This window comes from Micromys minutus (genome assembly GCF_963924665.1).
Source record: "Micromys minutus genome assembly, chromosome: 1".
NCBI classification, from domain to species: domain Eukaryota; kingdom Metazoa; phylum Chordata; class Mammalia; order Rodentia; family Muridae; genus Micromys; species Micromys minutus.
This window is the reverse complement of record NC_137969.1, coordinates 244,257,369-244,274,475: the sequence shown is the minus strand read 5'-3', so window position 1 is coordinate 244,274,475 and position 17,107 is coordinate 244,257,369. Positions and strand designations below refer to the sequence as shown.

Sequence of the window (17,107 nt, the reverse complement as noted above, 5' to 3'; positions counted from 1 at the left end):
TAATAAGTTTAAATCATAATTTCTCTCTTATAACTATGGCAAGGAAAATGAAAATTTTAATCCCTTTGTGGAAGGGTACAATATTATTTTAAAATGCTTGTCAGAGGAAAGTACAGGACCTGTAAGGATGGCAATGCTGAGCTTGGTAAGACAGGTAAGGAAAGGTCAGCAGCATTTCTCCCCAAACCAGTCCCCAAAAACAAAGCAGAAGGGCTACTGCTAAACACATTCTATAAACCAGAATTATCCCGATACCAAACCAATAAGGACAAACCATAATTAAAAAAAAAAAAACAAAAAAAAACAAAACAAAACTGGAAGCTAAGGTTCTTGGTGAACCTTAAGGTAAAATGTCCTCAAGCAAATACTAGAATAGTGGAAGCTGAAGAGATTGCTCAGAAGAAGAGCACTTGCTGCTCTTGTAGAGGCTCCAGATACAGTTCTCAGAAATCAGAAGGCCAACACAGCCATCAGTAACTCCAGTTCCAGAGCTTCAAACACACTGTGAGCTCCGTATGCACACAGTGGGCCTACCTATGTGCAGACTTGTCTGGCCTCCGTGAGAGAAAATGCACATAGCCTTGCAGAGACAGGAAGTGACAGGTTAGGAGAGAGTCTTTGGGGCCCTCCAGTCCTCAGAGGAGGAGTGGAAGGGAGATAAGGGAAAGTTTGTGGGAGGTAGTGATGAGAGCTGGGTAGTGAGTGGGATGTAAAGTGAATAAGAAAAAAATAAACAAAACAAATAATCTTCTGGGTTCCAGCTGTGCCTATGCAAAAGCCCTCTGAACTCCAATACCAAGAAGAAAAAAATTGACCCCCAGAAGTGATGACACATCCAGGCTCACAGGCTCATGGGCTCACAGGCTCACAGGAGGGACAAACTCCAGTCAGAGACAATAAAGCTAGGAAGTACCAGAGATAACCAGATGGTGAGAGGCAAGCACAAGAGCATAAGCAACAAAAACCAAGGAAACATGGCACCAGTACTCCCACCACAGCAAGCCCTAGGTACCAAAACAAACTTGAAAAGCAAGATTGTGAACCAAATTCCCATCACAAGAGGATGATAGAGGGCTTTAAGAAGAACATAAATAACTCCTTTAAAGAAATACAGGAGAATACAGGTTAAAAGAAAAAAAGAAAGAAAGAAAGAAAGAAAGAAAGAAAGAAAGAAAGAAAGAAAGAAGAAAAAAAGAAAGAAACCCTTAAAAAGCAAACACATAAATCCCTTTAAAAAAAACACAGGAAAACACAACAAGTTCCTAACCCAAAATATTCAGGAAATCCAGGACAGGATGAAAAGACCAAACCTAAGAATAATAGGTATAGAAGAGAGCAAAGATTGCCAACTCAGAGGGCTAGTAAACATCTTAAACAAAATAAAAAAGTAAACTTTCCTAACCTAAACAAAGAGATGTCCATAAACAAAAGAGAAGCCTACTTTTTGTGTTTTCTCTGACTGTTGTGTCAATGTTTTCTATAGCATCTTCCACATCTGAGATTCTCTCTTCTATCTCTTGTATTCTGTTTGTGGTGCTTCTGATCTCTTTACTAGGTTTGCTATTTTCAGTGTTGTGTCCCTTTCTGGTTTCTTTTTTGTTTCTATTTCCATTTTTAGATCCTGGATGGTTTTGTTAAATTCCCTCACATAAACCATCTAAAACAATCCCATAATCCCTAAAGCTTTCTGGTGTGCTGTCAAGCATACTGGGATCACATAAACCATCTAAAACAATCCCATAATCCCTAAATAAGTAGAGGCAGTCATTAACAGTCTCCCAATGGGGGAAAAAAAAGCCCAGGACTAGATGGTGTTAGCGCAGAATTCTATCTAACCCTCAAAGAAGGCCTAATAGTAATACTCTTCACAGTATTCAACAAAAATAGAAGCAGAACACTAACCAGTTCATTCCTCAAAGCCACAATTACACTTATACCTAAAAAACACAAAGATACAACCAAAAAACAGGACTTCAGACCAGTTTTCCATATGAATATCAATGCAAAAATATTCAATAAAATTATCCTAAGTCAAATCGAAGAGCACATCAAAATGATCCTTCACCATGATCAAGTAGGCTTCAACTCAGGGATTCAGGGATGGTTCAATATAAGGAAATTCATCAAAATAATCCATTATTTTAAAAAAAATCAATCTGCCCAGGAAAGGTTGTGCTCTTTTCCACCTGGACCAGCCGAGAGCCTGGGACACAAGCCCGGAGATGTCACACCGGGAGTTCTCTGAGCACTGATAACACAATGCTATCTGCAAAAGGGTCCATTCTGGGCCACAGTGAGGCCCGGGTCTCTGTCATCAGGACTCAGGATCTGCCCAGAAAAGGCTGTGATCCCAGATTAGCTTCACATGCTCTTTTCCACCAGGACCAGCCGAGAGCCTGGGGTACAAGCCAGGAGAGGTCAGATCAGGAGTTCTCAGAGAACAAAGAGCTCGGTGCTCTCTGGAAAAGGGTCCCTTTTGGCCTAGAGAAAGACCCGGGTCTCAGCCGGTAGCACTCAGGACCCAAGGAGAGAGGGCTGAGCCTCCAGAACAACCTCACAAGAGCTCCCACACCTGAGCCCACAAAGTCAGAGCTGACTAACTGCCATCAGAATGCACTGCTTGTCCACAAAAAGCCGAACACCCAGAAGCACTCCTTCCTGAGTCCACTGGCCCTCAGATCCACAGGAGAGACAGGCACTAGTCAATGACAAAAAGATCACCTATAATCACAGATAATAAGATGGCAAGAAGAAAGCAAAAATACTTAAGCAATGGAAACCAAGACAACCTGGCAACATCAGAACCCAGATCTCCCACCACAGCAAGTAGTGTTTGCCAAACATACCAAAAAAACAAGACTTAGACTTGAAATCATACTTCATGATGATGATGGAGAACTTCAAGAAGCACATGAATAACTCCTGTAAACAATTACAGGAGAAGAAGGAGAAATCACCCAAAGAACTACAGAAAAACACAACCAAAGAGATGATGGAATTGAAAACAGAAATAGAAACAATAAAAACACACACACACAAAAAGAAAACACTGGAGATATACAGCCTAAAAAAGAAATCAGGAGTCACAGATACAAACATCACCAACAGACTACAAGAGATGAGAGGATCTCAGAGGCTAAAGACGACATAGAGAACATAGACAAAACAGAGAAGATGCAGAAACCAAAAAGCACCTAAACCAAAATGTCTAGGAGATCCAGAAAAAATGAGAAGACCAAACCTAAGAAAAATAGGTGTAGAATCGCGCAAAGAATATTTACTAAAAGGCACAGTAAATATCTTCAACAAAATCATAGAAGAAAACTTCCCTATCCTTAAGAATGAGATGACCATGAACATAAAAGAAGACTACAGTACTACAAATAGATTGGACCAGAAAAGAAATTCCTCCTTACACATAATAGTCAAAACATCAAATGATCAAAACAAAGAAAGAATACTAAAAGCAGTAATGGAAAAAGGACATGTAACATAAAAGGGAGACCAAACAGAATTACACCCGACTTCTCATCAGAGACTATGAAAGATAGAAGATCCTGGACAGATGTTATACAGACCCTAAGAGAACACAAATGCCAACCCAGGTTACTATATCCAGGAAAACTCTCAATTACCATAGATTAAGAAACCAAGATATTCCAGAACAAAAGCAAATTTATACAATATCTGTCCACAATCCAGTCCTACAAAGGATAATAAATGGGAAATTCAACTAAGGAGGAAAACTACACCCTCAGAAGAGCAAGAAAATGCAAAAGAACCAAAAGAAGAAAGACACACAAACATAATTCTACCTCTAACAACAAAAATAACAGGAAACAACTATCACTATTCCTTAATATCTCTTAACATTAATGGACACAGTTCTCTAATAAAGAGACATAGATTATCAGACTGGATAGGTTAACAGGACTGAGTATTTTCCTGCATACAGGAAACTCATTTCACAGACAAAGACAGACACTACCTCAGAGTAAAAGGCTGGAACAAAAAAAAAAAAAAAAAAAAAAAAAAAAAAAAAAAAAAAAAAAACATTCCAAGCAAATGGTGCCAGGAAACAAGCTGAGGTGACCATTCTAATTTCAAATAAAATAGATTTTCAAACAAAAGTTATCAAAAAAAGATAAGGAAGGACACTTTTTACTCATCACAGGAAAAATTTATCAGAATGAATAGTCAATTCTTAACATCTATGCTCCAAATACAAAAGCACCAACACTGATAAAAGAAAGACTAAGACTACTAAAGCTGAAAGCACACATTGCACCACACACAATAATAGTGGGAGACTTCAACACCCCACTCTCACCAATGGACAGATCATAGAAACAGAAGCTGAAAGAGATACAGCAAAACTAGCAGAGGTTATGAACCAATTGAAATTAGCAGACATCTACAGAACATTTCATCCTAAAACAAATAATACACCTTCTTCTCAGCACCTCAAGGCACCTTCTCCAAAATTGACCATATAGTCGGTCACAAAACAAGACTCAACAGATATAAGGAGATTGAAATACTCCCATGCATCCTATCAGATCACCATGGACTAAGGCTGGTCTTTAATAACAACAAAGAAAACAAAAGGCCCATATACACATGGAAAATAACAATACTCTATTAAACGATAGCAGGGTCAAGAAATAAATAAAGAAATTAAGGATTTTCTAGAATTTAATGAAAATGAAAGCACAATATATCCAAACTTATGGGATGCAGTGAAAGCAGTACTAAGAGTAAAACTCATACTCTGAGTGCCTCCAAAAAGAAACTAAAGAGAGCATACACTAGCAGTTTGACAGCACACCTGAAAGCTCTAGAACAAAAAGAAGCAGATACACACAAGACAAGTAGACAGCACAAAATAATCAAACTCGGAGCTCAAATCAACCAAGTAGAAACAAAAAGAACTATACAAAGAATAAACCAAACCAGGAGCTGATTCTTTGAGAAAATCAACAATATCAATAAACCCTTAGCCAGAATAACTAAAGGGCACAGAGAGAGTATCCAAATTAACAAAATCAGAAATGAAAGGGGAGATATAACAACAGAACACAGCCTACACTCAACGAAACTGGAAAATCTGGAGGAAATGGATAAATTTCTAGACAGATACCAGATAACAAAGTTAAATCAGGATCATATAAACCATCTAAACAGTCCCATAACACCTAAAGAAATAGAAACAGTCATCAAAAGCCACCCAAATAAAAAAAGAAGGCCAGGACCAGATGGGTTTAGTGGAGAATTCTACCAGACTTTCATAGAAAACCTAATACCAATACTTTCCAAACTATACCACAAAATAGAGAGAGAGGGAATACTACCTCACTCTTCGAAGCCACAATTGCACTCATACCTAAACCACACAAAGAAACTACAAAGAAAAAGAACTTCAGACCAATTTCTCTCATGAACATTGATACAAAAATACCCAATAAAATTCTTGCAAACTGAATCCAAGAACACATCAAACGACCATTCACCATGATCAAGCAAACTTCATCCCTGGGATACAGGAATGGTTCAATATATGGAAATAGATTGATGTAATCTACTATATAAACAAACTAAAAGAAAGAAAAACCACTTGATCTTTTTTTAGATGCTGAGAAATTATTTGACAAAATTTAACACCCCTTCACGATAAAAGTTTTGGAAATATCAGGAATCCAAGGCCCTTACCTAAGCATAGTAAAAGCAATATAAAGCAAATCAGAAGCCAACATTAAACTAAATGGTGAGAAACTTGAAGCAATCCCACTAAAATCAGAGACTAGGCAAGGCTGCCCCCTCTACCTCTACCTATTCAATACTGTACTGGAAGTCCTGGCCAGAGCAATTAGACAACAAAAAGGAAGTCAAAGGGATACTAATCAGAAAGAAAGAAGTCAAAATATCAGTATTTGCAGATGACATGATAGTATACTCAAGGAACCCCAAAAATTCACCAGAGAACTTTTAAACTTGATAAACAACTTCAGCAAAGTGGCAGAATATAAAATTAACTCAAACAAATCAGTAGCCTTCCACTACTCAAAGGATAAACATGCTGAGAAAGAAATTAGGGAAAAGATACCCTTCACAACAGTCACAAACAATATGAAATACCTTGGTGTGACCCTAAACAAGCAAGTGAAAGATCTGTGTGACAAGAACTTTAAGTTTCTGAAGAAGGAAATTGAACAAGATCTCAGAAGATGGAAAGATCTCCCATGCTCATGGAGTGGAAGAATCAAAATGGCCATCTTACCAAAAGCAATCTACAGGTTCAATGCAATCCCCATCAAAATTCCAACTCAATACTTTATAGAGTTGGAAAGCGCAATTTGCAAATTCATCTGGAATAACAAAAGCCATAGGATAGCGAAATCTACTCTCAACAACAAGAAAACTTCTGCGGGAATCACCATCCCTGACCTCAAGCTATATTACAAAGCAATTGTATTAAAACAACATAATACTGGTACAGAGATAGGCAGGTAGATCAATGGAACAGAATAGAAGATCCAGAAATGAACTCATACACATAACTAACTACCCTCTGAGAGGCTCCACCCAGCAGCCAATATAAAGAGATGCAGAGACTCAAATCTAAACATTAGATGAAGCTCGAGGAGTCTTGTGGAAGGGTTGGAAGGAGTATTGAGGGACATGAAGATGACAGGGACTACACAGGAAAACCAACAGAGTCAATTAACCTGGACCTTTGGGGTCTCCCTAAGACTGAATCAACGACCAAAGAGTGAACACAGGCTGGACCTAGGCCCCTGCACATATGAAGTAGATGAGCAGCTTGGTCTTTATGCAGGTCCCCTGACAACTAGAGCAAGGGCATTCCCCAAACCTGTTGCTTGCCTACGTGCCTGCCTACGTGCCTGCCTGCCTGTCTGCTGCCTGTCTGCTGCCTGCCTGCCTGCCTGCCTGCCTGCCTGCCTGCCTGCCTGCCTGCCTGCCTGCATGCCTGCCTTTGGATCCATTCTCCCTAAATGTATAACCTTGGCTGGCCTAATAGGGAAAGATATGCCTAGGCCCTCAGCAACTCGGCAGGGACTGGTGGGTTAGTGTGGGTGGGTGATAGCCACCAGAGCACTTCCCGGAGAATGGGAAGGTGGATTTAGGGGGGTATTGGGAAAAGAGGGTGCTAATGTTGGGATATAAAGTGAATTGCATTGTCTAAATGATTAGTTCATAATAATGAACAATACATATCTTATTCTAAAACAAAACAAAAACAAAAACAAAAAATTTTTCCTCTAGTGGGCTTGCCTTGGCTCACCAGCTTCAGTGGATTAACCAAAAGGTACAAATCCGGAGCAGAAAGGAAGTTTCTTGGTCATCTCCACCCAACTATGTAATGGGGTAAACATTTACTGAGGTAGAGACTGACCAGACATCCCAGAAGAAGAAAGAGATGTTCTGACTCTGGGTCTGGACAGATGCTTGTAGAGAGCTCTAGGCTGCAGGTTTTGGGGGAACTCACAACCCACGTGAGGGTGGTTTCTGGTGATGTGGCTGCATTTGAGTTATCTGTGCTTTTCATAAGTAACCCCTCAGAATAACTCAGTTCACCAAAATGAGTATGATATAGTAGTAGTTCTTGGTTTGTTACTGGCTTCCTTCCGATATGGCATAGCCATATGTGTTGCATTTCTCCATGAAAAGTCTGTCACTCGGTACCTGAGACAAGACCTTATTTATTCTATGAAGTCAATGCTGCTAAGTTTGCCAATGCAGGCCCATGAGTATAAGAAGTACTTAGATCACACTTACCTGTGTTTACTGTGATGTTTTCTCTAGGAATATTGATTACCCACTGAATCTGATCGGTTAACTTGAAGACAGAAGAAATCAGATTACATTATTTTGCAACATTAATAACAAAACTTATTTTGCATATTCTTCCCATCCTTCTAAAATTAAAATTAGTCAAGAATATCCAATACATATGCACATGTGTACCTATAGAGAAAGGGTTTTCACTAGCAAACTTCACTGTCGGGGATTCTCCCCACGTATACTCACAGGTGAGTGAAATGACACACATTAGAGGATACTTTGAATCGTTCTTTGTAATGGCAGATGGACGGCAATGTTAAGAAGATCATAATCACATAGATGAAGGAAGCAACCCAGGAAGCACGACACTGAGTCAGTACCGACCTGATAAGTCAGAGTCAAAGAATGGGGCTGGCAGAACATTTAGAAACGTAAGAAGGATATTCCAGGAAGAAGCGAACAGTAAGAATGAGGAGCTCTAAGGTTTACAACAGGAAACCTGTCTAAATCTTCCAGCTATGTATCCAGAGAACATCCCAGAACAGCTTCAAAAAGAAAAGCAGTGGAAGCCAAAACTGAACCACAGAGATAAAAACCATCAGACTACAAGTTAGAGAGTTTGCAGGGTTTTTGTTTTATAGAATTGAGAGGCAACCAACGTTAGCTTCAGTGTCCAGTGTTCACCAACAAGGAGAAACGTGACAGGAAAAAAAACAGGCAAATGGAACAGACATCAGGGGGAAATGCAGATGATCAGTTGACTGAAATGTCAGCGACAGGGAATGGATTAAGTGTTGTTCTTACAAACCTGTGCATAGGTAATTCCGAACAGTAGAAAAAGTGCCCAGACAAACCCACATGCAAACAATGAGGCTGTGAGGATGGTAACTGAGGTAAATACCTGTTAAATAGGATCAATAGGAGACTGAATAAAATCGATAAGGAAAACTGAATTTAGAAATTCACAAGTGACCCAACAATACAAGAGGAGACAGCAGGAACATGGCTAAAGACACTAACAATGTACTACAGATTCTACAAAGGGAAAGGGGGACTTTAGGATTCTTACCATAAGACAAGAGATGCTGTCTAAGTAAAAAGAAAACAATGAGAAAAAAACCAAGAACAGAAATGGTACATATTTGAGAGTATATTTAACTTAGTGCAAACACTAAATGTACTTTTACTGAAATACCATCTGATACCTCACTAATATGTACAATATTTATATCTTTATGTATCAGTTAAACTTAGAAAAAAAGAAAATACCTAATAAAATCTAATCATTTCAGAAACTTGTAGGACAGCATCTTGCCTTCCAAAATTTGTATAATTAGAGTCCTAAGAAGAAAACAAACAAACAAAGGGGCACCGAACAATGCAGAAATAATAAATAATTAATTATTCAAGGCTTTCCACATTTGGCAGACACAAAATATGGAGCTCAGATATCCAGTCAGAAAGGTAGAGAGAATAATTTAAACGTGCAGAGGAGAGTGACCAGTCACATACAGAGAGGACAATTAAAATTTCAAGGTAACTTCCTATCTAGAAACAATAGTCCAAGTGACTTGAGAATGGGGTGTTGCAAGTGCTGAAAGAAAATTAAGTCAATGAGAAATGGTATATCTGACAAAAGTATCTTTCAAAACTTAGGTGACTAATAAAAATCTGTTAGAAGTCACAATATGTTCAGCAAAGTTGTAAAAAAAAAAAAAAAGTACACAGAAATGAAATGTTGACAATAGATTTAACAGAGTGAATATAAATGTGTCCTTGATGACCACATGGCATTGTTGGTAGAAATCAAAGGACATCTAAATAAACACAACGGTGACTCATGGTTATCGGTTGGAAAGTCTGTGTTATAAAAATGGCAGTGTCAACCAGCTTTATTTGCAGATTGGACACTGTCCAAGCAAGCTATTTGTAGTCACTGGCTGGCAAGGTTATCCTAAACATAAGGAAACCAAAGGGACTCAGACTAGGCAAAAAAAAAAAAAAAAAAAAAAAAAAAAAAAACAGTCGATTGAGGAAAAGTGAATTGAGGTTTCTTCAAAATTTATCACAATGCCATGACATTAAAATCACATGGTATTAACTTAAGGGTTAGACACACAGATCAAAGCACTAGTATAGTTTTCAACAGAGATGCTAAAATCATCCCATCAGGACAATCAAACAAAAAATCCTCCTGAATATAATGTGCTGGACTGCACTAAAAACAATAACTAAAACACCCTAGGGCTCTGCCCACATGCTGCCTGCTCTCTGATGAAATGGCCATGAAGTTCTAAAAGAAATGTCCAAAGTCCTCAGTGATTGGAAAATGCAAATCAAAACTACTATGAGATTCCTTTTTATAACTGTCAGAATGGCTAAGATCAAAAACTCAAGAGACAACACATGCAGATGAGGATGAGGAGAAAGGAGGAAAACTCCTCCATCACTGGTGGGAGTCAAACTTGTACAACCACTTTGGAAACCAATTTGGAGTTTTCTCAGAAAACAATCATTTTAATTATGTTCTAATTATTGGGGAAAAAATCAACAGCTTATTGATAGAATATGTGTTATTGGATTTAAAACACTTGTAGAGATACAACATTACTGAATTTTTAATTGTAAAAAGACATCCACTAAGAAAGAGTGTGCTTCTTCTCAATAACATACCACAGAATAAAATAAAACATAATTACCGGAGATAATTTAAAATTGTAGGAACCGTAGAATGTACTGTTTAAAATTATCATGGTGGGAGCCAGGCCTCCTGATGTGAAAAGACCCAAAGTTTCCCTTGAAGGATTTTTGTTTTTATCTTTGAAGTAACAGTAGACGATCTTTAGAAAAGAAAAAAACATAACAAGCAATGAGACCTTGATATTAAGAAACATAATTCATTACTGAGGAGAAATTTGTGAACAATAACTGCTGATAAAGACTGTTATCCTTAGTAAGTTCAATCTCCATGGGGAAAAACTCTGTTTATAAGCACGTTCTCAGAACTCAGAAACTTAGTTGTCCTAAGGTTTTCACTAAGGTCCTCATTCTGATGAGAGTGTTCTTAGTTAAAAAAAAAGAAAGAAAGAAAGAAAGAAAGGAAGGAAGGAAGGAAGAAAAGAAGGAAGGAAGGAAGGAAGGAAGGAAGGAAGGAAGAAAGAAAGAAAGAAAGAAAGAAAGAAAGAAAGGAAGAAAGAAAATGGTAAGCTTATTCTTTTTTAAACTCAGAAAATGAAAATGAGCTAGTCACACACATAGAAAAAACAATTTTATTAAAAGATTTGTTTTCTGGCACAGAGGTCATCCACGCCGGTGTCTCCCCACATGCGTAGTGAACTAAGGGCGTCATGGTGTAGAGATGGGGGCTCGCGTGACCCGCGCCTTCAGGAACTTCAACCTGGAGACTCGGGCGGAGCGGGAGATCAGCAAGAAGAAGCCCTCCATGGCACCCAAGCACCCTTCCACCAGCAGCCTTCTGCAGGAGCACCTGAGTCAGTATCCAGAAATCGAAGAAGTTTCTAGAAAAGATAACAATCTGCTCTCATTACTAAGAGAAGTATATGTCGATTCCAAAGATCCGGTGCCTTCCTTGCCAGTAAAAGATGAACCACAGCAAGAACCAAAAGAATTCAGATTGCCGATAGAAGATCACATTGACAAGAATCTCACGTACATTCCCAAAGGCAAGATGACTGTTGTAGAAGCACTGACCCTTCTCAATAACCATAAACTCCAGAAACATGGACTGCTGAGAAAATCACCCAAGAATAGCATTTAAAACTGAAGAATGTAAATTCCCTTCTCAAATATTTTGTTACTTTTGAAGTCAAAATCTTTCCTCCTGAAGACAGGAAAGCAATACAATCAAAATGAAGAAAATCACAAAACAATTTCCTAGGTGCCCTTCCAAGCTTTGTGTCCTTGTTTTTTGTGCATTAAATTATACAAGTTACTGTGAGTTGAGGATCATAACTTGGATAGCTCTTTGGTCTCTTCAGGATTGTTCATATATATGTATTTTTTAATTTATGTATGGGTAGTTCCTGGGTATATGTCAGCAGTATCGATCATGTGGCCTAAATGACTCAATATTAAGTTTCACTTTCCAGTTTAGGATGGTTTGTTCTTTGTAGGAGACACTGAAATAAGAGCCCTCCAGGCTCCTATGAGCCTGGTATTGTGTTAGGAGAGACGCTCAGCAGTGAGACAGGTGTCTGTCTTTCCCAAGTGAGGAAAGAGGGGAGACTGAGTGTAACGGAAGAAAAATATAGATTAGTACTCTACAGAATGAAAACCCATGAGGGGTTTTTAATGTTTTAAACATGAAATAACTTTTTAGAAGAATCAGTGCTGTCTGTGACATGCTGGCGGTCTCCCTTTTGACAAATAGAAACAGATAACTTGAAAAGTTTTCTGAGAGGCATTACTTAAAAGTGTTTGAACAAATAGCTTCCTTTAACTTAGAAATGAGAGAAATATGAATGAACAGCTAAAAATAAGAGATCCCAGTTTGATAGCCAAACATACCTGTTTTCATTCTGGGAGAAAAATTAGCCAGTGGAAGTATAAAATAAATTCCTGAAGGGACCTAGAAACTTACTGGTTCATTCACTTAAACTCTGGAGCATGACACATTCCAGTGGTAGAATCTCAGAGGTAATATGCATTTGGCTCATTCTGGCATCTTAGACCTGTGGGTTCTTGGCCATACTGTTTGACCTCTCTGAAACTAAAGTTCAGTAAATGATAACTCCACCTTATGTAAACTGCAGGACAACAGTGAAGATAAGTGACAAAAGACCAGGCAAGTAAAAAGTCTTGTAGTTAACATGGGTGCCTACAGAACATATGACAGAGTTGTCTGTAGTTTATGGTGCAAGGAAACCAGAGTTTCAGTTCTCAGAATCCTACTGGTCTTTTTACTTATTCTGCCAAAACCAAACGCATTTCCAGAGGACAGAGTGGACTTGGGGGATCGGGCTTGTCCAGGTTCTCTCCAGGAAATAGACAGACAGACATACTTGCCTGGAGATACCCCGGAAAATGATGTGGAAGCTGAGAGGAAGTCAGCATAGTGATGGGGGGAAGCAGATAGAACAGCAAAGATGGAGGTGATGGAAACTTTATACGCTTTTTCAGATCCAATTCCAGGGAACAAACCTACTTGTTTGTGGTTCAATACAGAAGTTTAATAGGAAATGTTAATTCTAATCTTTGCAAATTATATTGGAAAATGCAATTTAAACTATCTTCCTTCCATTCAAAATGAATATGTGAATCCATCATATTGATTCATGTTTCCTGGGAGTTAGCTGATGTAAATACAGTTTCTTATGTGATGTCACACAATAAAATCTTTCCATTTAAAACAAAAAAAAAGAGTTGTTTTCTGATAAAGTAAAAAAGAAGGTAAATTATTGTCAATTTTCCAGTTTTAAAGGGGATGTGGGACTATTACACAATGAAGTATGAATTTTACTGAAAATCCCAGATAGATGCTGAGAATTATCTGTTGGTTATCCAACTATAAAGAATATTTTGTCCAGCGGTGAGCCAGTGATGAGGCAGCGGTGATCCAGGGACACAGGACAGACAACAAGATGGCAAGACGAAAGGGAAAGAACATACCCCAGGGAAACCAAGACAACCTGGCAACACCAGTACCCAGCTCTCCCACCACAGCAAACAGCAGAATGCCAAACACTCCAAAAAAAGAGGACCCAGACCTGAAATCATACGTCAAGATGATGATAGAGATCCTTAAACAAGAACAGTAGGAAAAGCAAAAAGAATTAGAAGTTTTTAAAGAGGAAACAAGAAAAACACTCAAAGAACTCAAAGAACTAGAGGAAAACAGAACCAAAGAGATGAAGGAATGAAAGAAGGAATTTAAAATGGAAATGGACACAATAAAGAAAACACTAAAAGAGACAACCCTAGAGATAGAAAACCTAAAAAAGAAATCAGAGGTCACAGATGCAAGCATTTTCAATAGACTACAAGAGATGGAAGAGAGAATCTCGGGGACGAAGACAACATTGAAAGCTTAGACAAAAAAGTCAGAGAGGATGCAAAAACCAAAAAGCTCCTAGCCCAAAATGTCCAGAAAATCCAGGACACAATGAGAAGACCAAACCTAAGGATAATAGGAATAGAAGAGGGAGAAGAATATCAACTAAGAGGTACAGTAAATGTCCTCAACAAAATCATAGAAGAAAACTTCCTTACCCTTAAGAGTGAGATGACCATGAGCATAAAAGAAGCCTACTGAATTTCAAATAGATTAGACCAGAAAAGAAATTCCTCCCGACACATAATAGTCAAAACGCCAAGTGCCCAAAGCAAAGAAAAATTATTAAAAGCAGTAAGGGAAAAATGCCAGGTAACATATAAAGGCAGACCAATCAGAATCACACCCAATTTAAACAGAGACTATGAAAGCTAGAAGAGCCTGGACAGATATCATGCAGACCCTAAGAGAGCACAAGTGCCAGCCCAAGCTGCTATACCCAGCAAAACTATCAATCACCATAAATGGAGAGATGAAGATATTTCAAGACAAATCTAAATTTACACAATATCTGACAACAAACCCAGCACTACAACGAATTATATGAGGAAAACCCAATACAACGAGGGGAACTACATCCTAATAAAAACAAGAAAACTCCTAAGCAAGAAAACCAAAAGAAAAAAGACATACAGGCACAATTCAACCTACCAAAGCAACAATAACAGGAAGCAGCAACCACTATTCCTTGATATCTGTTAACATAAATGGACTCAATTCTGCAATAAAATGACATAGGCTATCAGACTGCATACATAAACAAAACCCAGCAATTTGCTGCATACAGGAAACTCATCTCAGAGACAAAGACAGACACTATCTCAGAATAAAAGGTTGGGAAAAAACCTTCCAAGCAAATGGCCCTGAGAAGCAAGCTGGAGTGGCCATTCTAATATCGAATAAAGTAGATTTTCAACCAAGTTATCAAAAAAGATAAGGAAGGACACTTTTTACTCATTACAGGGGAAATCTGTCAGGAGGAACTCTCAATTCTTAACATATATGCTCCAAATAAAAAAGCACACACATTCAAAAAAGAAACCCTACTAAAGCTCAAAAAATACATTTTACCCCACACAATAATAGTGGGAGACTTTAATACCCCACTCTTTCCAATGGACAGATCATGGAAACAGAAACTGAACAAGGACACTGTAAAACTAGCAGAGATTTTGAACCAACTGGAATTAATAGATATCTACAGAACATATCATCCTAAAATAAAAGAATACACCTTCTTCTCAGCACCTCACAGCACTTTCTTGAAAACTGACCACATAATTGGTCACAAAACGAGCCTCAATAGATATAAGAAGATTGAAATACTCCCATGCATCCTTTCAGATCACCTTGGTCTAAGGCTGGTCTTTAATAACAACAAAGACAACAAAAAGCCCACATACACATGGAAACTAAACAATGCTCTATTAAATGAAAGCAGGGTCAAAGAAGAAATAAAGAAAGAAATTAAGGATTTTCTAGAACTCAATGAAAATGAAAACACAACATACCCAAACCTATGGGATACAATAAAAGCAGTACTGAGAGGAAAACTCATAGCCCTAAGCACTTCCAAAAAGAAACTGGAGAGAGCATACATCAGCAACTTGACAGCACAGCTGAAAGCTCTAGAACAAAAGGAAGCAGATACACCCAAGAGGAGGAGACGACAAGAAATAATCAAACTTAGGGCAGAAATAAACCAAATAGAAACAAAAAGAACCATTGAAAGAATCAACAAAACCAAGAGCTGGTTCTTTGAGAAAATTAACAAAATTGATAAACCCTTAGCCAGACTAACTAGAGGGCAAAGAGAGAATATCCAAATTAACAAAATCAGAAAGGAAAGTGGAGAAATAACAACTGAAAGGAAAGAAATTCAAGAAATCATCAGATCTTACTACAAAAGCCTATCCTCAACAAAGCTGGAAAATCTGGAGGAAATGGATGAATTCCTAGACAGATACAAGATACTAAAGTTAAATCAGGACCTGGTAAACCATCTAAATAATCCCATAACACCTAAAGAAATAAAAACAGTCATCAAAAGCCTCCCAACCAAAAAAGCCCAGGTCCAGATGGGTTCAGTGCAGAATTCTATCAGACATTTATTGACAACATAATACCAATACTCTCCAAACTATTGCACAAAATAGAATCAGATGGAAGACTACCTAATTCATTTTTTGAGGCTACAATAACCCTCATTCCTAAACCACACAAAGACCCTCCAAGGATAGAGAACTTCAAACCAATCTCACTTATGAATATTGCAAAAACTCTGACCCCATAATTGATCTTGTCTGAAAGAACAGCAGGAATGGAAATGGAGAAGAGCCTGAGGAAAAGAAGGCCCAGTGAACGGCCCAAAGTGGGATCCAGCTCAAGGGGAGGACCCAAGGACCAATCCTATTACTGAGAATATGGAGAGCTCACATAAAGGGACTATGATGACTGGCCTCCAAAAGACCCAACAAGCAGCTGGAAAAGCCATATGCAGATATTTACACCCAAGCAATGAACAGAAGTTGCTGACCCCTGTCGTTGAATTAGAGAAAAGCTGGAGGAAGATGAAGATAAAGGTGACCTAGCAGTCTCAATATACCTGAGAACCCAAGATCTCACAGACACTGGATCACCAACCAGGCAGTATATACCATCCGATATGAAGCCCCCAATACATACACAGTAGAGGACTGCCAGATCTGGATTCAGTCAGAGAAGATGTACCTAACCCTCAAGAGACTGGAGGCCCCAGGAAGTTTAGAGGTCTGGAGGGGTGCATGAGGTGGGGACATTCTGGTGGAGGCAGGGGTGGGCAGAGAGGAGGTATGAGATGTGGAAGAGTTGAAAGATGGACTGAGGTGAGAATAAAATCTGGAGTGTAAATAAATAAATAATAAAGAAATGTTCTAGGTCTGTAGTCAATGGGGACATACATATCAAAACTCTGAGTTTCCACCTTACACCAAAGAGAATGGCTAAGATAAAAAACTCAAGTGACAACACATGCTGGTAAGAATGTGGAGCCAGGGGAACATTGCTGGTGGGAATGCAAGCTTGTACAACCAATCTGGAAATCCATTTGGTGATTTCTCAGAAAACTGGAAATAGTTCTACCTCAACACTCAGCTAAACCACACCTAGGCATATACCCAAAAGATGTTCTACCATACCAAGAGGTCATTTGCTCAACTATGCTCAAACCAGATTTAGTCCTAATAGCCAGAAACT

The 17,107-nt window shown here is 38.5% G+C and overlaps 1 protein-coding gene and 1 pseudogene across 2 annotated transcripts in view; one reads left to right on the top strand and one right to left on the bottom strand.

Annotated features, from left to right (window-relative positions):
- The window catches only part of CATSPERB (cation channel sperm associated auxiliary subunit beta), a gene marked incomplete at both ends in the record, with an annotated part of 137,568 nt that extends 126,795 nt beyond the window's left edge, over positions 1-10,773 (bottom strand). The window contains 4 exons of the mRNA XM_080913138.1: positions 7,798-7,858; positions 8,612-8,704; positions 10,503-10,643; positions 10,708-10,773. Coding sequence (XP_080769264.1) covers positions 7,798-7,858; positions 8,612-8,704; positions 10,503-10,643; positions 10,708-10,773 — 361 coding nt within the window. The remainder of the gene's footprint in view (positions 1-7,797; positions 7,859-8,611; positions 8,705-10,502; positions 10,644-10,707) is intronic.
- A 331-nt stretch (positions 10,774-11,104) lies between these two features.
- On the top strand, positions 11,105-11,676 carry LOC308415445 (NADH dehydrogenase [ubiquinone] 1 alpha subcomplex assembly factor 4-like; annotated as a pseudogene). The gene has a single exon. The product of its transcript is annotated as an NADH dehydrogenase [ubiquinone] 1 alpha subcomplex assembly factor 4-like (transcript).
- The last annotated feature ends 5,431 nt before the right edge of the window (positions 11,677-17,107 follow it).